Source organism: Fringilla coelebs (genome assembly GCF_963513975.1).
Source record: "Fringilla coelebs genome assembly, chromosome: 23".
Lineage (NCBI taxonomy): Eukaryota > Metazoa > Chordata > Aves > Passeriformes > Fringillidae > Fringilla > Fringilla coelebs.
This window is the reverse complement of record NC_140049.1, coordinates 6,703,589-6,729,138: the sequence shown is the minus strand read 5'-3', so window position 1 is coordinate 6,729,138 and position 25,550 is coordinate 6,703,589. Positions and strand designations below refer to the sequence as shown.

The 25,550-nt window shown below is 52.5% G+C and overlaps 2 protein-coding genes across 3 annotated transcripts; one reads left to right on the top strand and one right to left on the bottom strand.

Annotated features, from left to right (window-relative positions):
• Positions 1 to 1,438: 1,438 nt before the first annotated feature.
• TIMM17A (translocase of inner mitochondrial membrane 17A) lies at positions 1,439 to 13,725 on the top strand. The gene is made up of 6 exons (XM_084220767.1): positions 1,439 to 1,538; positions 6,010 to 6,109; positions 7,489 to 7,552; positions 8,310 to 8,438; positions 8,973 to 9,083; positions 13,371 to 13,725. The coding sequence occupies exons 1-6, from the start codon at positions 1,513 to 1,515 to the stop codon at positions 13,439 to 13,441; spliced, it is 501 nt and encodes a 166-aa protein (XP_084076893.1). The 5' UTR covers positions 1,439 to 1,512; the 3' UTR covers positions 13,442 to 13,725.
• A 691-nt stretch (positions 13,726 to 14,416) lies between these two features.
• On the bottom strand, positions 14,417 to 21,305 carry ADIPOR1 (adiponectin receptor 1). 2 transcript variants are annotated; one of them, XM_084220765.1, is made up of 8 exons: positions 21,220 to 21,305; positions 20,877 to 21,112; positions 20,128 to 20,244; positions 19,286 to 19,457; positions 18,152 to 18,338; positions 16,963 to 17,150; positions 15,581 to 15,774; positions 14,417 to 15,329 (listed from the first exon to the last, which is right to left on the bottom strand). In XM_084220765.1, the coding sequence occupies exons 2-8, from the start codon at positions 21,042 to 21,044 to the stop codon at positions 15,201 to 15,203; spliced, it is 1,155 nt and encodes a 384-aa protein (XP_084076891.1). In that variant the 5' UTR covers positions 21,045 to 21,112; positions 21,220 to 21,305; the 3' UTR covers positions 14,417 to 15,200. The 2 variants fall into 2 exon arrangements, with proteins under 2 accessions (XP_084076891.1, XP_084076892.1); XM_084220766.1 differs by lacking the exon at positions 15,581 to 15,774.
• Between the last annotated feature and the right edge of the window lie 4,245 nt (positions 21,306 to 25,550).

Here is a 25,550-nt window from a genome sequence, read left to right as displayed (position 1 = left end):
TGACCAATTGTAAGGGTTAGGGAAAACTAGCCTATAGGGTCACAGAGAGATAAGCTAGGCCAGAGGACCTAAGTGAAGACTCCAGGCTTAGCTATACAGACTCAGCAAATGCTTATCTCAGGCTTACATCCTCCATGGGGCCCTAGCCATCTCAGTGTCCACTACAGCACAATACCTGGAGATTCCCAGGAATCTCCAAAATTGCATTACCTCTACTCCCCCACCTTAAATGAGGCCAAACACACCTGCTCATGAAACAGTAGGAGTCTTTTAAAGCATCAAAACCCAGCATAGCAGGTGGAGCATTCTAGCTCCTTCGTGGTGCTTCAGACCATTACTTATTAAAACAATTAAGTCACTAGAGAATAACCTGTTTTGCATTCAGTTTTTGCTACCGAATGATTTGCTGCCCTTACAAAGAGAGCAGAGTGCGTACTGTTAAATTAGGAGTGGAAAAGAATAAGCAATTTACAACTTAGAAAGTCTGCAAACCACTGGGTTGGGCAAGGCTTCAAGGCAGAAAAGGAGGCTGAGGGGGAACCTTCTCACTCTCCACAGCTCCCTGACAGGAGGGTGGAGCCAGGTGGGGGTAGAGCTGGTTCTGGGGAAAAAGTGATGGGACAAGAGGCAATACCCTCATCTTGTGCTGAGAGCTTTGCAAGCTGCCCAGGAATTTTCCGCCGGCACAGACACTGTTCTCTGGATTCCAGGTCTGCCTGCCTAGGAAACTGACCTGGTCATAGGAATGTCAAGTCCCAGCTCCAGCTGCACGCAGGACCACAAGAACATCCCCTGGGACATGTGAGATCAGCCCAGCTCATGTAGCAGGGCTTGGACCCTGACTTTCTAAGCTAGGTTGGACAGGCTGGGAGCAACCTGGTCTAGTGGAAGATGTCCCTGCCCATGGTAGGAGGTGGAATGGGATGAGATTTAAGGTCTCTTCAAACCCAAACCACTCCTTGATTCCGTTAAATTCGGAGCAGAATGGTTTGTCCTTGGAGCAACTCGCACAGGTACAGTTTCTAAAAGAGCTGGAGAGGGACTTAGGACAAAGTCCTAGAGTGACATAACAAAAAGCTTCCCACTGACAAAGGGTTAGATGGGGTATTGGGAAGGAATTCCTCTCCATGTGAGGATGGTGAGGCCCTGGCCCAGGTTGCCCAGAGAAGCTGTAGCTGCCCCATGCCTGGCAATGTCCAAGGTCAGGATGGCCGGAACTTGGAGCGCCCTGGAATAGTGGAAAGTGTTCTTGCCCATAGCGAGGCGTGGCACTGGATGGAATTTGAGGTCCATCGCACCCAACGCATCCCTCGCGCGGACATTCCTCGCCTCGCGGCTGGGCGACACCCCCACCGTCACTGCGCCTGTCAATCAGCGCCGGGGGCGGGGCCAGAGCATCGCGCACGCGCAGATACGGCCCTAATCGGCGCCTCGTCCCTCCCTCCGCTGCCATTGGCCAGCGCGGGGCCGCCGCAGCCAATCGCGTGCGGGGAGGTGGTGGGGCCGAGCAAGATGGAGGAGTACGCTCGCGAGCCCTGGTGAGGGGATCGGGATCGGGATCGGGATCGGGATCGGGATCGGGATCGGGATCGGGATCGGGATCGGGATCTGTGAGCGCCAGGAAGAGGCGGGGCGGGGGAGCGGTGCGGGCGCACCTCGGGGCCGCTCCTCGGGGCCGCTCCCCGTTGGCGGGGCGGGGTTGACCTTGGTGGGGCCCCCTGAGGGAGGCGGGGGGGCCGTGCCGGCCGTGCCGCGAGGCCCGTTCGGAGCCTGGGCAGCCAAACCCCTCCGCTACCGAGCCCCGCGCGGCCTCCCGGAGCGGCGAGGAGCCGGCGGGGTCCTGCGACCTGCGCCTCCGGGGGCGGCGCGCCCCGCACTTGCGGTCCCCCGTTCGGTCCTTCAGCAGCCCCTTACTCACAGCCTTGCCTCCGTCCTTCATCCTCAGCTTCCCTTCCGGTCCTCCATTATCCTTAGTGCCTCCTCATTCTCAGTTCCCCATCATCGGCTTCCCTATCCTCAATTCCCCCTTTTCTCAGCTCCTCACATTCTCGGTCCCTTCTTCATTCCCCACAGGCTGCTCCCCCTCTGCTCCCAATCTCAGATCATCTGTCCTCAATCGTCATTCTCAGTTTGCCTCTTGTCTCTCCCCGATGTACAGCCCCTCCAGTCCTCAGTCCCCCCTTCATCCCCCGCCACCATCTCAGTGCCCCCATCCTCAGTCCTCCCTCTCATCCAAAGCCCTCCCAGTTCTCAGCGCTACCATCTTCAGCCTCCCATCTCAGCCTTCCTTTCATCTACAGCCCCCCTCACTCTCAGTCTCTCCCACACCCCACCTCAGCCTTCTCTTGTCCTTAATTCATCTTCAGCCTCCCTTCAGTCCCCAAGTCCTCCCTCATCCTTGGCCCCCCAGGCTCCCCGTCACACCTCCCATGGCCGTGCCCTTTTCACTCTCCATTTCCATAAGCCTAGCTTGGCCCCCTCCATGCCAAGCTGGCAGTGTCTGAATCCTGTCATGGTTCAGTACTGTCTTTGTAGACCTACACAGCCACATTTATTGCAAGTCAAAGGTTGTATTTGAGTAGTAAAAGGATTAAATGCAAGCTCAGGTGCAGGGTTACTGAATCAGGGGCAAAGTTTCTCATCATGGTGAGGGACTTGGGACAAGGGCCTGGAGTCACAGGCAGGACAGAGTGGAATGGCTTCCCACTGCCAAAGGGCAAGGTTAGGTGGGAAAAAGGATAGTGGGAAAAAATTCTTCCCTGTGTCATGAGGCCTTGGCCCAGGCTGCCTAGAGAAACTGTGGCTGACCCATCCCTGGCAGTGTCCAAGGCCAGGTTGGACTCTAGGGCTTGGAGCAACCTGGGGTGGTGGAAGGTGTCCCTGCCCATGGCAGGGGAAGGAATAGGATGAGCTTCAAGGTCTTTTCCAGCCCAGATCAGTCTGAGATTCTGCTCACCTCTGCAGACAGAGACCTGTGACTGTTCATGAGGCTTTTCCCAAACTTTGCAGATTGCTCTGCTGACACGCATTAAACATCACCCCTGCCTTTTCACAGCATACCATCTGGGACATGAGCAAAGTAAATAGTATTTATTAATAGATTGCTGTGGGCTCCAGGTAATTCCAGAATTACTTAGGCTGGAAAAGAACTCTCAGACCATCAAGTCCAACCTGTGAGCCATTGTCAACCTGTGACCCCACCTTGTCTACCAGACCAGAGCAATGAGTGCCATGTCCAGTCATTCCTTGAACACCTCCAGGGATAGGGATTCCATCACCTCCCTAGGCAGTCCCTTCCATTGCCTGACAGTCCTTTCTGTTGAGAAACTCCTCCTAATATCCTCCTCACCCTCCCCAGGCACAGCATGAAGCTGTGTCCTTAATGCTGTGCAGTTGGGATGTTTTGCTGCCAAGCCATGTGAGGCTGTTGGTGTCCCCCATTGTTCTGGCCGCTTGGCTGCTGGTCCTCCTGTTACCCAACCTCTGGGAGCTGCTGTCCTGGAGTCAGGCTGGGTCTCCATGAACTGCTGGCACAGAGAAAAGGCCTCTTTGGTCATTTAAACTGTGGCGGCCTCTGATTCCCCTTGTTATCCAGCATTCAGGAAGGCTGCAGGATGCTGTGGGGCTTGGAGGGAGGACTCACCTCTCTCCCAGGCAGCCAGAGCTGGTGTGTGGCTGTCCTGTAGCCCTGGGAAAAGTGAAGTCTTGCCCTCTGCTCTCCTCATCTTTGAGAAATTTCTGGTGCCATTAGGAGCAGGAGCCCAACCTTATCCACATGTCATTTCCCTATAGCCAGGGCTCCATTCCGAGTCAGAGAAACAATTAACAGTAATGTTTTCCTTGTAGATAAATGCCAGATTAACAATGGAATAATCTCTTTTCTTCTCCAATTCTTTATGAGGTCAGGCAGTGTCAAGGCTGGAGGTATTTTGTGTCAGCTCTGAGGGAGTTTGGAGGAGCTGACACATGCTGACTGTGCTGGGATTAAAGATGTTCTTTCATTTAAAAGCTGCTCAGAAAAGTTTGAGGAGTAGTTTAAAAAGAAAATTAGGAACCCTGAAGGTAGCAGTTAATGAGGTTAAAGAGGGAAGCATTCCCTGATTGGGGTCTCATTAACAAGGCTTCAAGAATAAAGTAGCCATGATTTGTAGATTGGAATTCCTTGACTTCATGGATAAGGGAAGCCCACTTTATATAATCCATTTAGATTTCCAAGAAAGCCTTTTAACGAGATCATTCTCAGAGAGTTAACAAAGGAAGAGGGTTGGGATGTTTTATTCATAGCAGAGGAGATAAAAGTCTGCACAGGAGTTGTAAGAACAAAACAACAAAAAATCCCTGAGAAAAATGATGTGAGTTGCTTTTCATCTTGGCATCTTGGACAAGTGTGTGCCTGGAACCTTTTCCTGATGCAGGAAAAAGTGGAAGGAAAATAAGCTGTTGAATTATTGAATGCAGTTAGGGCTGAGGGGGTTGTAATGAGATAAAGTGAGACCATATGCAGGCATGGCAGACAAACAGGAGGTGGTGGAGGATAAAATACACCCCCCCTGCTTCCTTATGGGTTTGGGACCTGGATGTAGCTATCACTGGGGACACTCAGTGGTGACACTTGGGTGGGGTCCTGCTGCCTTGGGAACAACCCAGCAATCCAAGGTACAAAAGCAAAGCCAGCCTTGAGTGTGACCTGTGCACGCAGGAGTTCTCTTTGTAGGGCACAGAGCTGGCTGCGGAGGAGGAGGTTTGGAAGTAGGTTGGGAATGCGAGGAGCCTGGGAAAACACTCAGGGGGAGGGACTGAAAATTAGAGATACTTTCTCCGGGAAGAAAACGCCTTGTGGCAAAGCCTGCAGCACAGTGAGGGGGATTTGTCGCCCCTTGCTAGGGGAGGTCTGTACGGTGGGGAAGTGACAGGTCAGGATGATGTCCTCATGTGCAGGAGCTGGAACCTATAGGGGATCCTCAGGAACAGAAACATGACATTACAAGTGAAATTGGAAGTGCTCATTAAGGCTCCTGCCTGACAGAAACACTGAGCTTGCCATGGTGCTCAGATTTGTGACCTGCATGGTGTTGTAGGCTGATTTTTGCATTTTCTGATGATTGGCAGTTTAGGAGTTAAATCACCCAAGTGCTTGGCTGGAAGATCTAGATACAAGATGAAAGAAACCAAACAACTTCGTTATTCTGTGCTCTGAAATGACGCACAGTGACACCTGAAGTTAATGGCATCTTAAAGCTCACCTAATTCAGGAGTTTGGTTTTGGGTTGCAAGGCTCCAGTTCTTGGCAGAGGTTCTGAACCTGTAAATAAGGGTCCCTTGTCAGGTACTGACAGCCTGTGCTGCAGGAAGGTTTTATGCAAGGTTCTATGCAAGGTTTTCCTGGCTGCTCTGTGGTGTTGGAGCAGGAACTGCGGGTGCTATACCTCTGAGGAGATCTCTCTTTTTTGAATGGACTTCAAAGATCCAGGATGCATCAGGAAAAACCTTTCCAGCTTAGCAAAGATGACTTTGAAGTCTCATTTAAATGAGCAGAACTAATGAAAAGGATGAGTGACTCAAGAAAAAGTGTTTTGTGCCACCTGGGAGCTGAGTATCATGGAATTTAGTACCTCAGTTCTCTGTAGGTCAAGAGAAGAATGAGGTCAGGGAATTTAAAGCTATTTACACTATGTAAATAGTGTAGGGCAGAGCTGGAATTCTGCAGTTTTCCATGATGGAGGTATGTCTCTCTGCCTTGTGTGAGGAGTTCAGGCATTTCTGTATATTTGGTACTTCCCACTCCGGGGAAGTGGGCCAGGAGACTCTGGCAAAGGTTGAGTCTGTTTTGCTGTAATATTCTTGATTTTTTGTTGCTGCCTGCTCAGTTAGCTGGATGTGAGATGGTATAGCCACCAGGCTCAGTCTTCATCCCAGTTATACCAGTGCTGAAGTGCTGGATCCATCCCACTCACTTACATGGTTTAACATGATGGGATTTAATATTTTGATCTCTATGTTTCTTTCCAGTCCCTGGAGGATAGTGGATGACTGTGGAGGGGCCTTCACCATGGGAGCCATAGGAGGGGGCATTTTCCAGGCTATCAAAGGCTTCAGAAATTCCCCAGTGGTGAGTAAAATCTTCTGAATGTGCATTGACTGCAGTCTTTCCTCCACTGTCCTTCCCCAGGGAGTGTGGCAGTGAAGGGGAAGGAGAATATTTCCCTGTGCAAGGAGCAGGGCTGATTAGAGGCCTCTACATTGGTAATCCAGACCATGAGAATCTGTCCTGGCTCAAGATCTTTCTTCATCTTTTGGGATAAAATTGCTGCTTCCCCGTTGGCTCTGGTGTCCGCAGCAGGACACTGGTCACTTGTTCCTCCCTAACTGATGAACATTTTCCTCAGGATGGGAAGTGCAGCAGGAAAGATTCGTCTGCCTATGGTTCTGTCTGCACGGAGGGACATGAAGCCTAGGCTCTCCTTCCTCTCCTGGCCTTTCCCTTTCTTTTAAAACATGAAATGACTCAAAGAATCTTTTTCTCCTTCAGATTTATATTAAAGGGTATATTTTTCTTTAATTAATCTCTTTTTAATCATTGCCATTTTTATTAGCTCAATTTCTTAATGCTTGGATTTGGTTTCAATGCAGAGTGAGTAAACATGGAAGTGAAGTTTTGCTGATACAAGTCGGTTTTCACTTTTGCGAAATCTGCTGCAAAATTTTGGCTATAAACCCATTGCAGAGACATTTGATAAATTCAGATTCAGTTGCTGCTTGAACATTAGTTTTAAAATTTCTCTGGCTTCTTAGATAAGGTGTTTTTGATATTAGTCTGACAATAAGCTGTTGGTTTGAGGTTCGTTTAATAAATAACTGTCTCCAAACTAGACACTTCACTTGCAAAGGACTATGTGCTTAATTAGAGTCTTAATTTTGTTTAAGACTTGCTAAATATACCTATCCCCACTTCTGAGTGATTGTAACAAAAATAAAACTTGGTGGATATTCCTTAAACCGTGTTAAAGTCTGGGAGAATGTGCAATTGTTCTGTGGGGTCCTGGTGACATGTTGAGTATTGGACTCTGGAAGGCTCAGCATGACTTTGCTTCTCTTGACTACAAAGACACCTACAGTTGCACCTGCAGGAATGACTAAACATAGGACAACTAGTGGGATTGCCCAGCAGCTGGGAAGAAAAAATTATACATGTGAAAAATCACTGCTTATCCTGGTAAAATGTTACTGTAATGCCTCCTTCAGTCCCACTGAGACTGTGAACCCAAATTGTTTCCTGCCTGGTGACTGTAATTCCCATCTGTACCTGACAGGAATATTGTATGGGAGTGATAAATAGTGAGATAGGTGTAAAGTACACTTCGTCTCATCTCCTTAAAGCTGCTGAGGGCGCTCAGAAATGTGTTGGGCCTGTGGCAGGGTTTTGCAATATAGACTCAGCTTGGCTGTAAGATTTTACTATTTTCTTTTGTCTGAATTCTCTTATTTTAGGGTGTAAACCACCGGCTGCGGGGCAGTTTGACAGCTATTAAAACCAGAGCTCCACAACTGGGAGGTAATGAATTTTGGGGTTTTGTTGCACAGAATTGACTGTTGTTAGATAACAGTTTTAGAATGTAACATGGTGCAGCTGCACTGACACCTGTGCTGAATCTCAGCAGGTTTGTTGGCCCAAGCAATGGGTAAATACAGTTCTGATATATCCAAAATGGGTTTAGTTGGGAGGAAACAGTCCATGTTCCTGGAGTGATAAGCCAGCTGTAATAAATGGTCATATCTTAAACAGCAGAGCTCCCTGGAGCGTCTTCATGGTGTGGAAGGGGTTAAGATAAAACTAACTCATTACAAGGAGTGATCAAGCTTGGATGAAAAATAGAACTTGGGGATATCCATGCATGTGCTGTAGGATGCCAAGCTCCTGAGGCCACAGGAGCAGGGTTGGGTGAGGTGTGAGGTGTGACATAACTCACCATCATTGTCTGTAAGGAAGTATGTTAAAACGGGATAAGTCTGGAAGTTCCCTTAGCTAATCTGACTTTGTTAGGATGAAAGTTCCATTATAATCACAGTTTGATAAATTTTCTGTAGTTAATTGTAGATTAGTGAGATCATATGTAAAATGGGGTGAGAGGGGGATGATGACATGTCAAGTTGGAAATTTCCCTGTATTGATTTTAACCTGTATTTGGCTCTTCATGAGTTTGAATTTACTTCATGTCTGAAAAGGAGCATAGTAACACCACAGCATCTGTTATGCAGCATAACTGGCTTCTCAGTTCTCTCCAAAGTGGCTTTTGTTTGATTTGGAACAGGGAGCTTTGCTGTCTGGGGAGGTCTCTTCTCCATGATTGACTGCAGTATGGTCAGAATGAGAGGGAAGGAAGATCCCTGGAATTCCATCACAAGCGGAGCCCTGACTGGAGCCATTTTAGCTGCAAGAAGTAAGAAACTGGGGATATCAGTTGAAAATCTCCTTTTCTCTAAATGTACAGTTTTCATTGTTATAGCAAAGCAACAGTGACACTCTAATTGGCATTTGCTGTCTCAGATGCTGAAAAATAATCTGAAACTTTTTTCATGTGCTTAGGAAAGTAATAATCAGGCTCCCAAATGTTCCCAGTGTTCCTTGAAGGGAGGACGGGGGGAGTTGCCCAGTAATTATCCTTTAATGCAGCTTAATGGATGCAAAATTACTGCTCTGAGTCTGTTTTAGGAGAGATTAAAGCATGAAGAGGGTGGTGAGGCCCTGACGCAGGTTACCCAGAGCAGCTGTGGCTGTCCTATCCCTAGAAGTGTCCAAGACTGGGTTGTATGGGGCTTGAAGCAACCTGGGATAGTGGAAGGTGTCCCTGCCCATGGAGGGGGTGGAACAAAATGATCTTCAGGGTTCATTCCAGCCCAAACCATCTTGGGATTCAATGGATTCTAACATGCAGCAAAGAAATTAAGTGTTGGTTTGTGCTTTTCATTTCCAGATGGCCCTGTTGCCATGGTTGGATCTGCTGCAATGGGAGGAATTCTCCTGGCCCTGATTGAAGGAGCTGGAATTCTGCTGACAAGATTTGCCTCCACACAATTCCCAAATGGTAAGGAGCCGGCAGAGGATGTGTCACAAGGATTTGCTTTGCTGATGTGCCCCTGGCAGTCATTTTATCCTAGAGTGAATCTACACTACCCTGCCAGCTCCTGAGGCTGTGGAAAGCCAAGAAGGAGCTGCAGGTGCTGATGACATGAGATTATCTCCTGCTGGGAGACGAGAGGTGGCATGGCTGAGAGCAGGGATGTCCCTGCTGTCCCTGGCTTCTGCCATATACATGGTGGCAGAAGGGTTTTACTCAGGGGTGAGACACAATGGTTTGAGGGAATGACAGGCAGCAAATTGTGCAAAAGAGGGGTGGTTCTGGCAGGCGTTGGTCTGTGTGGGGAACCCCAGGTAAATGAGAGGATGAAGACCTGGCAGGTACAGATAGAAGATTTCCAAAAAGGGTGGTGGTGATTCTCTTCTAAACTGCTTCAATATCTACATCTCTTTTTTCTTTCCCGAGTAAAATGCAAGCAGAACTCTCAGTGAGTCACAGACTGTTGTGTGAATGCTTCCTGTGGAAAATCCTAAATACCTCTGTCAAAGAATCCCAGACTGGTTTGAGGTGACAGGGACCTCAAAGCCCATCTCATTCTACCTCCTGACATAGGTAGGGACACCTTCCACTATCCCAGGTTGCGCCAAGTCCGTCCAGCCTGGGCTTGGATACTGCCAGGGATGGGGCAGCCACAGTTTCTCTGGGCTATCTGGGCCAGGCCCTCATCACTTTCATAGGGAAGAATTCTGTCCCAATATCCCATCTAACCCTGCCCTCTGTCAGTTGGAAGCCATTCCCCCTTATTCTGTGATTCCAGGCCCTTGTCCGAAGTCCCTCTCCAGCTCTCTTGGAACCTCTTTAGGCACTGGAAGGGTCTCTAAGCCTTCTGCTCTCCAGGTTTAACATTGCCAACTCTTCCAGCCTTTCCTCATAGGAGAAAATGCTCCACCTTATTTTGGGAAGAACACAAACCACTGGTGTTGGATGAGTAGTAGGTCACTAATTCCCAAGTGAATCCTCTCCTGGGTTTGTTCACCAATATTCTTCATCCAGCCTAAACTATGACAATTTCAGTTTTTAAAAGATGCTTGAAAATTAATTTGCCTTGGAGAAAGTATATCATCTGTCCATGACAATTAATTCTCTCTGGATTGTCCCACCACAGCTGTGTTGCTCCCTCCAGTGGCTCAGGCAGTGGCTCAGGAAGCTGACTCCACATTTGTTCCATTTCACTGGTTGCTTTATTGTTGGGCAAGTCACCGTGGTTAAACTTTTCCAGAGGGGGCAAGGTCACCTCAGAAGCACTAATGTGCATGTTTCCAGCTCCTTTAGATGACTGGGAAGGTTTCCCTCTCCCTCCTCTGGTCGATTTCCCTGTTAGAAACTTTGTCTAGTGCTAGGTATCTCTGCCCAGGGCAGAGGGTAGAGCAAGATGAGCTTTAAGGTCACAGAATTCACAGAATGACCAGATTGGAAGATACCTTAAAGATCATCATGTCCAACCCATGCCCTAACACCTCAACTAAACTATGGCACCCAGTGCTACATCCAGTCTTTTTTTAAATACATCCAGGGATGGTGACTCCACCGCCTCCTCGGGCAGGCCATTCCAGAACTTTATCACCCTTTCTGTAAAAAACTTTTTTCTAATATCCAGCCTATATTTCCCTTGATGCAACTTGCGACTGTCACCTCTGGTTCTGTCAGTTGCTGCCTGGTGAAAGAGACCAGCCCCACCTGACCACAGCCACCTTTCAGGAAGTTGTAGAGTGATAAGGTCACTGAGTTTCCTTTTCTCCAGGCTAGACAACCCCAGCACCCTCAGTCGTTCTTCACAGGGTTTGTGTTCCAAGCCCCTCACCAACCTCATTCTCCTCCTCTTGACGCGCTCGAGTGTTTCAACATCCTTCCCAACCTGAGGGCCCAGAACTGGACACAGCACTCAAGGTGGGGCCTCACCAGTGCCCAGTACAGGGGCAGAATGACCTCCCTGCTCCTGCTGGCCAGACCATTCCTGATCCAGGCCAGGAGCCATTGGCCTTCTTGCTGGCTCATGTTCAGCCAGCTGTGGACCAGCACCCCCAGGTCCCTTTCTGCCTGGGCACTGTCCAGCCACACCGTCTCCAGCCTATAATGCTGCAGGGGGTTATTGTGGCCAAAATGCAGGACTGGGCACTTGAACTTACTAAACTTCATCCTGTTAGACTCAGCCCATCCATTCAGCCATTCCAAGTCTCTCTGTAGAGCCCTCCTACCTTGCAACAGATGGGCACAGGCTCCTAACTTAGTGTCATCTGCAGATTTACTAATGAAAGACTCAATTCCCTCATCCATGTAATCAATATGTTAAACAGAGCTGGCCCCAGCACAGACCCCTGAGAGACACCCCTGGTGCCTGGCTGCCAGCTGGATGCAACCCCACTCACCACCACTCTCTGGCCTGGCCATCCAGCCAGTTCTGAACCCAGCAAAGAGTGCTCCTCTCCTAGCCATGGGCTGCAGCTTTTCCAGGAGTGTGCTGTGGGAGACAATGCCAAAGGCCTTGCTGGAGTCCAGGTACACAGCATCCACAGCCTTTCCCACATCCACAAGATAATTCACTTGGTCATAAAAGGAGATTAGGTTGGTCAGGCACAACCTGCCCCTCCCAAACCCATGCTGGCTGGGTCTGATACCCTGGCCGTCCTGTAAGTGCTGTGTGATGACATTCAGTATAAACTGTTCCATGACTTAACTGGATACTGAGGTCAGGCTGACAGTCCTATAATTGCCAGGATTGTCCTTCCCACCCTTGTGAATGGGTGTCACATTGGCCAGCTTCCAGTCATCTGGAACCTCCCCAGTGAGCCAGGACTGTTGGTAAATGATGGAGAGCAGCTTGGCAAGCTCATCTGCCAGCTCCCTCATCACTCTGGGGTGGATTCCATTTGGTCCAATGGATTCATGAATATCCAAGCAGCTCAGCAGTTCTCTGACTGCCTCCTCTTGGATAATAGGGGGACCATTCTGCTCCCTGATATGATTGAGCAACCCAAGAGGCAGTTATCCTTTAGGCTTCTCACTAAAAATTGAGAAAAAGAAGGCGTTAAGCACCTCTGCCTTCTCCTCATCTGCAGTTCCTAAGTTCCCTTCTGCATCTAATAAAGAACAAAGGTTAGTCTTACTCTTCCTTTTACCACTAATATATTTATAAAAACATTTTTTGTTATCCTTTACAAAAGTCGCCGTTTTGAGTTCAAACTAAGCTTTAGCGTCTCTGATTTTTTTCCTACATGCTCTAGCAGCCCTCTTGAATACTACCTGAGAAACCTGACCCTCCTTCCAAAGATTTTTTGATTCCTGAATTCTTTCAAAACCTCCTTGCCCATCCAGGCTGGACATTTGCCTCATTGACTTGTCTTTTGGCACACAGGGACAGTCTGTTCCTGTATCCTCAAGATCTCCATTTTGAAGCACGCCCACCCTTCTGAACTCCTTTATTTTTAAGGACTACTTCCCAAGAAACTCTGTGAATAAGTCTCCTGAGTAGGCCAAAGTCTGCCCTCTGAAAGTCTAGGGTAAAAGTCTTACTAACGTTCCTCTTGACTTCACCAAATATTGAGAATTTTATAATTTCTTGATCACTATGCCCCCAGTGGCCTCCAACCACCACGTCTCCCACCAACTCATCTCTATTTGCAAATAACAGATCTAACATAGTCCCTCCCCTCGTGGGCTCACCCACCAGCTGCTACAACCCAAATCATTCCCCAATTCCATGGATTCTATGAAACTCGGAGAGAAGTGGTCTGCCTTTGGAGCAGCTTGAACAGTGTACTTTTCCTAAAAGAGAGCTGAAGAGGGATTTCGGACAAGGTCCTGGAGGGACAAGACAAGGGGGAATGGCTTCCCACTGCCAGAAGGCACAGTGAGATGGGATATTGGGAAAACATTCTTCCTGTGATGGTGGTGAGGCCCTGGCTTAGGTTTCCCAATCGCAGAGAAGCTGTGGCTGCCCTAACCCTGGAAGTGTCCAAGGCCAGGTTGGCTGGGGCTTAGAGCAGCTTGGAATAGTGGAAGGTGTCCCTGCCATGGCAGGGGGTAGAATTGGATAAGCTTTAAGGTCTTTTCCAAGCCCAACCAGTCTTTGATTCTATGCAACTTTTGAAACTTTTTATGAAACCCAAACAATTATAGGGTTTATGATTCATTTTAAGAGGGATTTATATAAACAAACTAGCTGTGATTTCTGTTAATAGGAAGAATCTCCTGCATTTTGGTATTTATTTGCCTTTTCCCCTGTCCCTCCTCCAGGCCCACAGTTGTCAGAGGATCCATCCCAGCTCCAGCCACCCCCATTCAGCGACTACAGACAGTATCAATGATGGTCCCCAACCACCTCCTCCCTGCCCCCCTCCTCCTCCTCTTTCTCTTCCTTCCCTGTCCCTGAGTGGTCCCACCTGGAGGATGTGGAGGGGGTTTGTACTTAACACCAGTGGTCATCCCTTACACACCATGCCTGGAGGACCTGCAGCATTTCTCAACGTCAAACTGCTCAGGAGAACTTTTAGAAAAGAAAATCTATTTATTCCTGATATATTCCATTGCTGTAATGTTACACATGTCTGGTAGAATACAAGGAAGTTTGAGACAAGGACCAAATAGAGTCTTGTCATCCTTTGGACACAGACTGGAGTGAAAGTCTTGGAGTCTCCTCTGGGATGTTGCGCCGGCAGTGAATGCAGCTGGAATGTAGCCTCTTCCCTGTTAGATTTAGGTCACGGGGCTGGAGGGAGAAGCATTGCACCTGCGGCCAGCACGGCCTCCTGCTTTTCATCTCAGATCTTGGCCTGAGCAGAGTTATCACACCTGCTCTGTGGTTTTGTCCTTAAACTCCAGCTGTGGAAACCCCTTCCCTCTTGCCAGCAGTTACAAAATCACATCCAGTGAGGTTTTTTGTTGTAACTCATTAATTAACTAATTGAGGCCATTGATTGCTGGCAGTTCCTGATACAGTTTGGAGCCTGGGGGATTTCCAAAGCTGGGCTACATCCAAACAGCTCAGCAAAAGGACACCCTCACCTCTGGGGATGGCAGGGACAGGTGGAACAGGGGCTGTAGTGCCTCTGCCTACATTCCTTCACCCATAGGTCAGGCAATGGCCTTCTGCTGCTTGAGCTGGGCTTTACTGTGCTGACCTCTGCCCTTCCAAACCCCCTGATAATCACTGTCCCCTGTGCACCAGGAGAAGCCTCTGCCTGGGGCACAGTCCTGCACTGCCCCCACCCTACCCAGGCTGTGACACCTCTCCTGCCCTACTGAGCCCCAAGGGAAGTCAGTCCTGGAGCTGTCACCAACCAGGGCCATTTCTTGCCCTGTCACCACCACAGTGCTCAGTTTCCTGGTTTATTCCAGCCCAGGTCAGAGTCCACCGCAGCTGGAGGGATCCCAGTGCCCTGGGGCACTCCTGCTCTGCTCCTGTGGTGCCCAGAGCCCTCTCTTCCCCACCTCAAAAATGGACACAGACACAGCAGTGACACTGAACTATTGACCTTTTTATTTCAATCAGCTACAGCAGCTCTACATTCCCTACAACACTGTCCTTCCTCCCGACAGCGAGGGAGCTGAGGACTGCGGTGGCAGCGCGTTGTCTTAAAGCTTAGTATTAAATATTAAATATTCTTTCATTTATGTTTACATTACTTTGTCAAGGAAAACAGAACAAAACAAAAAAGACAAAACTTTAAATTACATGAGTGTGTGCCCATGCCTGGGGCTGTCCCAGCCAGGCACTGTTGTGGGGGATATGCAGAACTCCTGGTGCGTGAGGAGCGGGATGTGCTCGGCTGTGCGGGAGCAGGAAGCTGTTCCCTGTGCTGTTGGAGCAGCAGGTGATCCCGGTGCAGCTAAAACACTGTCTGGAGGAGTCAGGAGCGCCCCTGCAGCCCCAGCGCAGTGCGTGGGGAAGGGGGTGAGGATTTGGTCAACAACTTTGCTAAAGGATTTATCCATTTCTTTTTTTTTTTGTTTCTTTAAAAAAAAAAAAACAACAACAACCCCAAATGGTTTTGAGTCTTCCTTTGATTTTAGCAAAGACAAGAGTTTAAAAAGCACTTAGGAAGCTTGTACTAAAACCAGGTGCTCTCAGAGGAGAGAGTCATCTGTGCACCCCCCTTCCAGGCCGTAGCGGAATTCCTGCAGGTTGGACACCCCATAGAAGTGGACAAAGGCTGCAGCCACCACCAGCACGTGGAAGATCTGATGAGACTGGAACTGCAGGGAAGCAAAAAGCCTTTAGACCACACCAAAGGGCCCAGGACTGTCCTCTGTGCTCCGCTCCCCACTCCTGCACCCAGCAGCCATTTCCACCCTGTACTTTGCCCTGCCCATGCACAGAACCTGTTCAAGGTCTGCCTGCCAGCATGTGCTGAGGCATAGCCAGACACCCCCAGCCTCCAGCCCCTCAGTGCCCCTCCCCTGACCCCAGAGCTGCCCCCAGACAATCTGTTCACCCCCACACTCACCCAGATGTCAAACTTGCCCGGGAAGAAGCGCTCAGGGATGCGGGCAGCGTAGAGCCCAGCGCCCGTGATGTACATCACAGCCATGAGGAAGAACCAGCCCATCTGCCCCACTGTGGTGGCCTTCACAAAGCCCTCGGCAATGGTGAAGTGCATGGTGGGCACAACCCCACTCAGTCCCAGCCCCAGGAACACGCCTGCGGCCCAGAGAGGAAGTCAGGGAAGAGCTCAGTTGTGGAGGGGGAGCCACTCCTCCCATAAACTCCCCTTGATCCCTCATTCTGTGCTAGGGAAGCAGCTTTTCTTCACTGAATTCATAGAATATCTCAAGCTGGAAAGGACCCATATGGACCATTGTGTCCAACTCTTAGCCCTGTACTGGAGACCCCCAAACAATTTCACCCAGTGCCTCAAAGTGTCCAAACACTTAAACCTCTCCAATCCTCATGGCACTTATCCTTCACAAAAGGAGGGACCCACAGCTCCACATCCCCTGTGCTCACTGGGCAGAACCCACCCAGTGTTTCTTAAGCAGGACTGCAGCAGCTCCTGCTCCTGGCTACGGGAATGGACATTTTGTAAAGTGCCAGCCTTTTGGATTGCACCAGGAACACAGCCACCCCTTCCAAGAAAGTAATTTCTTGCAGCTCCTGAGGAAGGAGCTCAGCAGCAGCTGAAATGTTCAACTCTGGTGTCTGATGAGTTGGCAGAGAACAAGTGGCACCATAGTGACACTGGCCTGAAGAGGCTCTGGGTGGCACTCAGCTGGATCCTGCTCATGCCGGGGGCACAAGATGCAGTGGGGAGGAGCTTTGGGGACGTGAGTTCTGCCTGTCTCCTGCCCTCATCTGAGGGCTCTCAGGTGGCCTCTGTCTCAGCATGGTCTTTCCTCACTCATGTAGCCAGGACAGTGTTCTGAGAGACATTTGCTTCAGGACCCCTGGGAGTTGGGGAGGGAGGTGTCTCCTGGTGCTCAGCAAGGCTGAGGGGATCTGCCATTAAAACTGGGGTAAATTGGGGTGTGGGGCTGGAGGCAGCCCACCACTCCACCCCCAGGAAGGCAGGGACCAGCCAGCATGTCTCTGGCAGGGAAGAACTCAGGAATGCCTTCCTCCTCCGCCCCAGCTGCAGGTTGCTGCTGCTAAACTGCTTCCCAGAGAAGGCAGAAAAGGCACAGCCCCAGCCTGCCCAGGGCTATTTTTAAACTCCAAACCTCAGGCTCTGCTCAGGAGATGAATCCCCAGCACAGCAAGAGAAGACAGGAAGCCACTCCCTGCAATCCTCTGCTGCTCAGCGGGAATGAATCCTGCAGGTGCCCAGAGCTTCTCCCAAATGGGATCGGCCCAAAGTGCCTCCCAGGATTTGGGGGAGGAGGGAGCTCCTACCTGCTCTGGTCTGCCTGTGCTTGGGGGTAGCAAATCGGTCCCACTGTGCCACAATGATGGCAGAGATACCCAAGACACAGACGATGGAGAGGTAGATGAGTCTTGGCTGTGGGGAGCAGTAGAAGGAGTAGTAGAGCCACGGGACGAAGCTCCCCATGATCAGCAGTGCAATTCCTGAATAATCCAACCTGCAGGCAGGGTGCAATGACAGAGAGCCACAGGTGAGCCCCAAAATCCACTCCTTCTGTGTGTGGGAACTCTCCAGCCTGCATCTGAGTGGAGTCACTGGGCAGGAGGGGTGTGCTGGGCAGGTGTGGCAGGAGAAAGGGCCTGGGCACAGTGGGCATGCTGAGGGGTGGGGGGGGCAAGGGGAGGACGGAGCTCAAAGCAGCAGGAACAAATCGCTGTGCACATGGATCTGTGATCATCTACTCATCTCACCACAGAAACATAGCCCCTGAACTGCCCCCATTGCTTCCCAGGAACACAAGGGCACTCCTGCAGGATTTGTTCTGGAGACAGGATCCCATGGGATCTCTGGTGGTTGTGCAAAGGGATGGCCAGGATTCCCAGCAAGCAGCACCCAAATAAATGCCTTTAACAGCCATATGGGAGCAGAATGTCACTTGAGAGCCTCATTGCAAAGGCTGATGGGAGCTTGACCCTTGGAGCAGCCCAGGAACAGGCACAAACCACTGATCAGCCTTCCCACTCTCCTGGGAATCCTGTTTGTGTTTCTTCTTTCCATTTGGCTTCAGTCCAAACTGGATCCAAAACAGAAGTTTTTAAAAGCATCCAGTAAACTGGAACCTGCCAAACTGGCCATGGCCTCCGGCTGTCCCATGAGAGCGAGACCCCTGCTCAATTCACTACTAGAAGGGGCATAGAGCCTGTTCCCTTGGAAGCACAGAGGCCATTCCTGTGGGAGCCAGGATCTTCTTCCCTTGGGAGCTGCAGGGTCCCAGGAACTTTATCATGCACCTGAGGCCCCTGACCTGGCACATTTAAGGTGCTCAGGCAGGACCCTCCAAAACCCTGTTATGGTTGCCCTCAGTCCCATGCTGGATTGGGTTGATGCTCCCTTCCCCCAAGGATAAAACATTTGGGAATGCAGTGCTTTCCAAGACAAAGTGCTGCAAAAACCCAAAACCTCCCAGGAGACCACACAACCACACTCATGCTGACTCACTTCGAAAAAGTCCGTGAGACCTTCTCTGAGTGACAGTACACAGTGTGGAAAAGCCAGGAGAAGCTGAGGCACAGCACTGCTCCCAGGAAGAACATCCCAAATACCACCTTTTCTTGGAGAGGAGCCATAAAGTACATGTTGGGCCGCAGCATGGTCAGGATCCCCAGGCAGAGGAACAGAACAAACCCTGCAGGAACACACAGAGAGGGACATCAGGGGGACAGTGGGGAATTTCAGCAAAGCCAGGATAAGAACAGCCCTGGCCATGCTCCTGGAGGTCCTGGATGTATCTCAGGGGTGCTCAGTAACCCACAGTGGGCCCTTGGCTGAGGCCTTTTTTTGTGCAAACAAGAAGGGCTGGGGTCAGGGAAAGGGGCAGGAACAGGGCAAAGAGCTGCTGAGCTGCTGTTTCACAGGGTCATGAAATCACAGACTGGTTTGGGTGGGAAGGGACCTTAAAGCTCACCACATTCCACCCCCTGCCATGGGCAGGGACACCATCCACGATGCCAGGTTGCTCTAAGCCACATACAACCTGGCTGTGGACACTTCCAGGGACAGGGCAGCCACTGCTTCTCTGGGAAACCTGGGCCAGGGCCTTACCACCCTCAGAGGGAAGAATTTTTTCCACTCTCCCATCTATCCCTGCCCACTGGCAGTGAGAAGCCATTCCCCCTTGTCCTCTGACTCCTGGCCCTTTTCCGAAGTTCCTCTCCAGCTCTCCTGGAGCCTCTTTAGGTACTGGAAGGGGCCCTGAGGTCTCCTTGGAGCTTTCTTTTCTCCAGGCTAAGTATTTCCAGCATTCCCCGCCCAGCTCCAGAGCAGAAGAGCTCCAGCCCTCAGAGCATCTCTGTGGCCTCCTCTGACTCATTCAGAGGAACATCCTCTGAGGCTCCCCTGTTTTGCCCAGGACATATTTCCCTATCCCACTCCTGCAGAGGCTGAGCCCAGCCCTGGTCCCTCTCTCCCAAGGGGCTCCAGGATCTCCAGGCACTCCGTGTCTGATCCTCATGCATGCACAGGATCTGCACAGGGAGCCCTGGGCATGGAGAGGACCCGGCACCCAGCCCGTTCTGATCCTAATGCAGGGTCTGAGTACCTCCAGCCCCAGGGCTCCCCCTTCCCCACAGTCACCCAGCAGGTGCGTCCAGATGTTGCCTGTCTCGGTGTGAATGCGGAAAATGCTCCGGAAGCAGGCACGGAAGGAGGGCATGGGGGGCCGGTGTCCGTGCAGGAGGTAATCGTTGTCCTTGAGCCAGTCGGGCAGCACGTCGTACGGGATCACACGCCAGCGCCCTTCCCACACCTGCAACACACCAGGAGGATCAGGGCAGCCCAGAGCCTCACACCCACAGCAACAGCCCAGCCCTGGGATGCTCCTCAGGGAGAGGAAGCTTGGCTTCTCTGACATCAGGTGCCCTGTGGGACCCTGCAAACCACTCACCCACATCCTGCCCTTTGCTCTCCAGAACTTCCCAGGCAGTGACTCCCAATCACCCCAGGGAGTGATTTTACCCCCACCTCAGTTCCCACAAAGACTGACTCCCAGCCCCTGAAGGGAGTGATTCCAGGACCCCCAGGAAGTCAGGGGTGATTAATACCCTCAGATTTAACCCTTCGACATCCACAGACTGTTCCCTGCAGTGGGAATTCCCATTTGATCAGGGAAGAAGCACAGGAGCCACAATGACTGCAGGCACCGGGTGACACCCCAGCTGACACTTGGGCTCCCAGACCCCACCCAGGCCCACAGGAACATCTAAATTGCTCCCAGGTTTTCACCCACCATGGCTGGGCCAACCCCCATCCAACTATCCCCACACCATTCCCAGGGATGCTCTGGAAGCAGCCCAGCAGAGCTGGAGCCATCTGCAGCCACGTGGAGCTTTACGTGGACACATCCTGTCCCTCCAAACCTGGGGATTGGAGAATCTGCTCCAAAATCAAGACTGGGGGGTCACCACAGGCTCCGGTACCTTGTACACAAACTCTTCCATCTTCTCCATGGCATGGTGAGCCTGCAGAGGCAGGGTCAGCACCCGCACCACCTCCTCCTCCTCCTCGCGGGCCACTGGGCATGGCGGGTCCTCGGCCTGCAGCGAGAAGAGCCGAGAGGGAATCGTTCCAGCCCCCGGGAGAGGAATCATCCCTGCCCTTCTGAGAGCACCTGGGGCTTCATCCCTCTGATGGCATAGGCAGGAGCCACCGGTCACCCTCGTTTATGCAACACACTGCTGCCTGACCCATCCCGGGCATGCTAATCCCAGATTTATCCTGTCGAAAAGCGGGATTAGCAATAGGGATTTTCATCCCTACAACCAAGGCTGGAACGGCCGCTTGACCCAGCCCGGAGACCCGAGCTGGCCCACCCAAGCAGAGGCGGCTCTGAGCCCGGAACGATCTGGGTCCCGGCACAGCTCCCGCTCTCCTCAACTGGGAAGGAGTTCGGGAAGGTGATTCCCGGTCCTGTGGAATGCTGGTTCCAGGTACCGACACAGCGATCCCGGTGACATCCCTGTGAAGGACTATCCCGGCTCCATGCCTGCTCGGCAGGAGCAGTTTAAGCCGGCTCGGAACACGGACCGGCCCGAGGAACACGGAGCCGTTCTCCTCTAGCTCTTAATGGGATAGCGGGCTGATTCCCGGCATAATCCTCGAAGAGGGAGCGAGGAGACTGAGCCAGGCTCGGGATCCCTTCCCGCCCGGGGGTCTCGGAGGGGCTCACGCTGGCAGCGCCGGTCGGTCCTTGGTCCCCCTTCTCTTCTAGGAGCGGCCCCAGCTCGGCGAGCTCCAGGTGCGCCCGTTCCCGTTCCCGCTCCCGATCCCGCTCCCGGTCTCGGCCGGCGGCCACAAGCCCGCTGCCCGCCCCGGCGGGGGCCTTGCGGGACGCCATCGGGGCGGCGGATGCGTGCGGCTCCGAGGCAGCCGGTGAAGGTCCCTCCGCGTCCTTCTGCCGCCGCGCTGGGGGGGAAAAAAAGCACAGTTACCGGGACCGAGGGGACTGGCGACAGGGTCCTCCCCGGGGGGCTGGAAACAGCGGAAGCCCCGCTACCCCGCCTGTCCCTCACCGGCCGCTACATCCCGCGGGCGGCGGCGGCGGCACCGGAAGCAACGCTGAAGGAACGGGAACGCACAGCGCTGGTTCCGGCCTCGGGGCCGCGCCCCCACCAGGGCCCCGCCCCGAAAAGGAGCGCTCTATGATTGGTCAGGATGATTGTCTGTCTCTCTATTCTCCCGCCCCAACGGCCGCCGCCCGCTGCGATTGGCCGAGCCGCCCTGCTGGGGTGCCGGCGGAAGCCGCTCTGGCCGCGCGGAGCGGCTTTGTGGCTGCGCGCTCGGTTGCCCCCTGCCGGCAGCCCGGGGGTACCGCGGGGGGACAGAGCTCCGAGGGCCCGGGTGACGCGGCGGTGACACCGACACCGCCGTCCAGCTGAATTATCGGGCCCCGGGATGAATTCTCTCACCTTTTGCAAACGTAACTGTCGTAATTCAATTTCTCCATCAGAAGATGCCGTAATGAAGAACTTTGTGTTTCAAGCATTGAGTGAAGTCGCATCACCAAAACAAATACGCATTAGGCAGGCAAAGAATATGCTTTAGATATGCGGGTTCATGTAGATTTTACTGTATTTAACCTTTTACCCCTCGGTGTTCTTGATTTGTGGAAACCTCCTCTTTGTATCTGGTGCAGAATAATGTTTCCTTTCTAACAGGACTCCGTGTTTAGAGAGCTCCTAAAGTAGGCAACAAGAGGAAACAGACCCTGTCATCCGTCTGGGATGTTCCTGTGTCCCAACAGCCGACAGCCCTTGCAGCACCACCTGCCCACCCACGTGTGGCCACTGAGGGCTTTCCCGAACGGCCACAGCAATTATCAATGGCCGAGGTCACCCTCAGCCTGGTGGGGCGGCTCGTCTTTCCCTGCCCACAGGTTTAATTTCCTTGGCCGACAAGAGCAGGAGACTCCCAGCCGCCGGCTGCATAATGGTGGATCCTGTTCCCCATCAATCATTCATGGCCTTGCTGCTGGAAGAGATTTCTTGGGGACTGCTGGAGTAGCAAGCGGGGAGAGATTTTCTGACCTTGGTGATGTTATATAGGTGCTGGCAGCACCAGGAAAGGTTGGAGGTACCTGGGTCGCCCACTATCCCTGCAGGGTGAGTGGTGTGGGGGCTGAAGGGAGCACAGGATTTAGAGAGGACATGGAATTTGTAGGGGACACACGATTTGGTGGGGGGGGACACAAGGTCTGTAGGGGACATGGGTTTGTAGGAGACACAAGATTTGGAGGGGACACAGGGTTTAGATGGGACAGAGGACTGGAGATATGGGGTTTGAAGGGGACATGGGGTTGGGAGGGGACACAGATTTGCAGAGGACACAGGTTTGGGGCTTTTTGGGGTGTCATGGGAGATGGTGGGGATAGAAAATTATTGGGAATTTTGGGAAGCTGCATCCCGCAACATTCTGCTGGAGCCATGGGGTCCAGGACAAGTCAGGGCTGGTTGTGGGCAGGGCTCTGCTCTCCTCTCCATAGGGACAAATACTGCTGTGTTCCCCTCCCGGTGTCCCCATGGGTGTCTTGAGCTGCATGAAGTACCTGATGTTCATCTTCAATGTGCTGGTGTTTGTAAGTTCCCCTGGGCCCTGTGGGGTGCAGGGGTGGAGGGAACCTGTGCCTGGGGACTGGTAACTCCAGCTGGCTCAGGGGTGGGTGACACCAGTCCCAGGGAGGGAACCAAGGGTTGAAGCATCCCCCATCCACATGGGGTGACATTTCTGTCTGGCTCAGGGGTGGGTGACACGCCTCCCCAGGGAGGGGACCAAGCCTTGGACATCTCCTGAGCCCATGATCATCTCCTGACCTCCCCCTGCAGGTGGGGGGAACGTGCCTGGCAGGCATGGGAGTCTGGGTGGCCGTGGACCCGGCTGGTTTCCAAGACATCGTGGCCACCAGGGCCGTGCTGAGTGCAGGCGCCTGGCTGCTGCTGGTCGTGGGCATCGCCCTGTCCCTGCTGGGCTTCCTGGGCTGCTGCGGGGCCCTGCGCCGGAGCCGCCTGCTCCTGCTGCTGGTGAGGGAGGGAAGATGGGCGGGAAGGGGCTGCAGGATATGGCCAGGGGGCACTGGGGGCAGGAGTCATGGGCTGAATGGTGTGTTCCTGGGATGCAGGTGTTCCTGAAGGAACGAGGAGCTGGTGCTCCTCATCCTCAATATGTCCTGCCATCCACTCCCCACCTTGTGGTCTCAATTTAAAGCCCAGAGGTTTTATAAAGCCACCAAGTAGGGTCAATTCTCTCTGAAGCCACTGGTGTCTCTCATGTGGCATTTCCAAGATGACCCCACTGCTGGTAAGGGGCAGAAAAACACCTGTTTTAATACCAAGACCCCCATTTTTTCAGCATCCTCAGTCCCTTGCAGACACTGCTTGTTTTTAACCCCTGCCTTGCAGCCACATTGATCAGAGATGTGGCATCTGTCCCCAGGAGGCTGTACTCATGTCCCTGGTCTTGGGGACACAGGGCACAGGCAGGGCTGGTGCAGAGGAGGACAGGGATAACATGAGCAAGCTGCTGGTGGGATCAGTCTAGTCTCTGACTCCTTCACCTGCTGCCTTCCAGTTCTTCATCCTCGTCAGCCTCGTCTTCCTCATGCAGCTCATTGGGGCCGTTCTCTTCCTGGTGCACTGGAAACAGGTACCAACACCATCCCCAGTGTCACCAGCCTCCTTCTGTCATGCCATGGCCATGGCTCTGAGTCCACCAGGCAACTGGGGCTGGTGGAGGGACACCCTTCCCCTCACCTCCATCATCAGCACCACAATACAAACTGCAAAGCAGGTGGAGGGGGGGGTCCACTGGGTGCCCAATTCCCCTCAAAGGGAGCTAATCCTAGGCAGAGTGGGAGAGGAAAAGTCCCAGCCCTGGCACCAATTCCACAGGTCCAGCCCGAGCACTTCCTGTCTGAGCTGCAGAGGAACTATGGTGGGGACGAGGGTGCTGAGGTGTTCTCTACAGCCTGGAACACCCTCATGGTCACGGTGAGCAGCTGGGAGGCTCCTGGGGGACGCACAGGGTCCACCAAGGGTGACCACGGTGATGATGTTTCCCTTCTGTTCCAGTTCTCGTGCTGTGGTGTTTTAGGACCTGAAGATTTTGGGAATGGCTCCCGCTTCCAAGAGCTGCACCCAGGGATGCCATGGCCACGGGCATGCTGTGCCCGGGATGGGCTTCTGCAGGTGGGAGAACTCCTGGGCTGGGAGCAGTGCCAGGACAGAAGCCCTGGCTACATCCATGAGCAGGTACGGCACAACTCTGGTGTGTCTGTGTACCTGTCCCAGCCTCAGCCCTTCCCAGGCTCACGGAGGAGAGCCTAAGGGACAGAAACCAGGGACATTGCCTGGTTGTGGTTCAACAGTCCAGTGGCTCCCAAAGTCTTCAGCTCGTCCTGCCCCACAGGGGACCCCCCACATCCCCCTGCAACCCAGTCCCCCTCTGGGCTCCCTGTGGCCATGGGGAGCATGAGAGAGCCCTGCCCTCTTCTCTCTGCCGTAGGGTTGCTTCTCTACCTTCGGCAAGACCCTGCAGAGGTACATCTCCCTCCCGGGGACCTGCAGCTTAGCTGTGCTGGGCATTGAGGTAATGAGCGGGGCTGGGGACAGGGCAGGCAGAACGTCCACTCTTTGTGGCAGGGGAGTTGCTCAGTGGGCAAAGAGAGCACAAATGGGCTCAGGTCTGTCTCGGGGTACACAGCCTGCTCTCTGCTGCAGATAGGGCAGGTGAAGAGCCAGGGAAGGGTTTGTTTTACTCCCCCTGGGTCTCCTCGCCCTGGTGTCCCTGTGCAGCACCAGGAGAGCTGGCCCAAGCCCCTTGAGGGGTACAGAGATGGCCCCAGGCCAGGGGTCCTTCAGCCCCTCTCTGCCCCAGCCTGGCCCAGCCCTGCTGTGAGCCTGACCCTTTCCCATCTCTGTCATTCCAGATCTTTGCCATGTTCTTCGCCTTCTGCCTTTACTACAACTTTGACTGAGTGGGACAGGGATACACCCAGGGCTTTGGGAGCAGCTGAGGACACAGCCTTTCATCACCCAGCAGAGATCAGCTCATCACTGTATAAACGACTCAGACCCCGGGTGGGAATGACTAAATAAATTTTAATTAGAACCCGTAAATGTTACAAAGCAAAGAGGGGACAGTGCTAGGAGCATAGTGACACTCTCTCTGCTCACCAGAGGCTCAGCTCACAAAAGCGTCTTCACCTTTTATACACTCAAGGTTGCATCAGCCACATCAGTATTCATACCCAGTCCTTCCATGTCCTCCCAGCACTTCCCACAGTCCGTGGCTTTGCCCATATATATATATACTTGGCTCCTCCTAGGGTCCATGGCCTCATAAGTAGGTT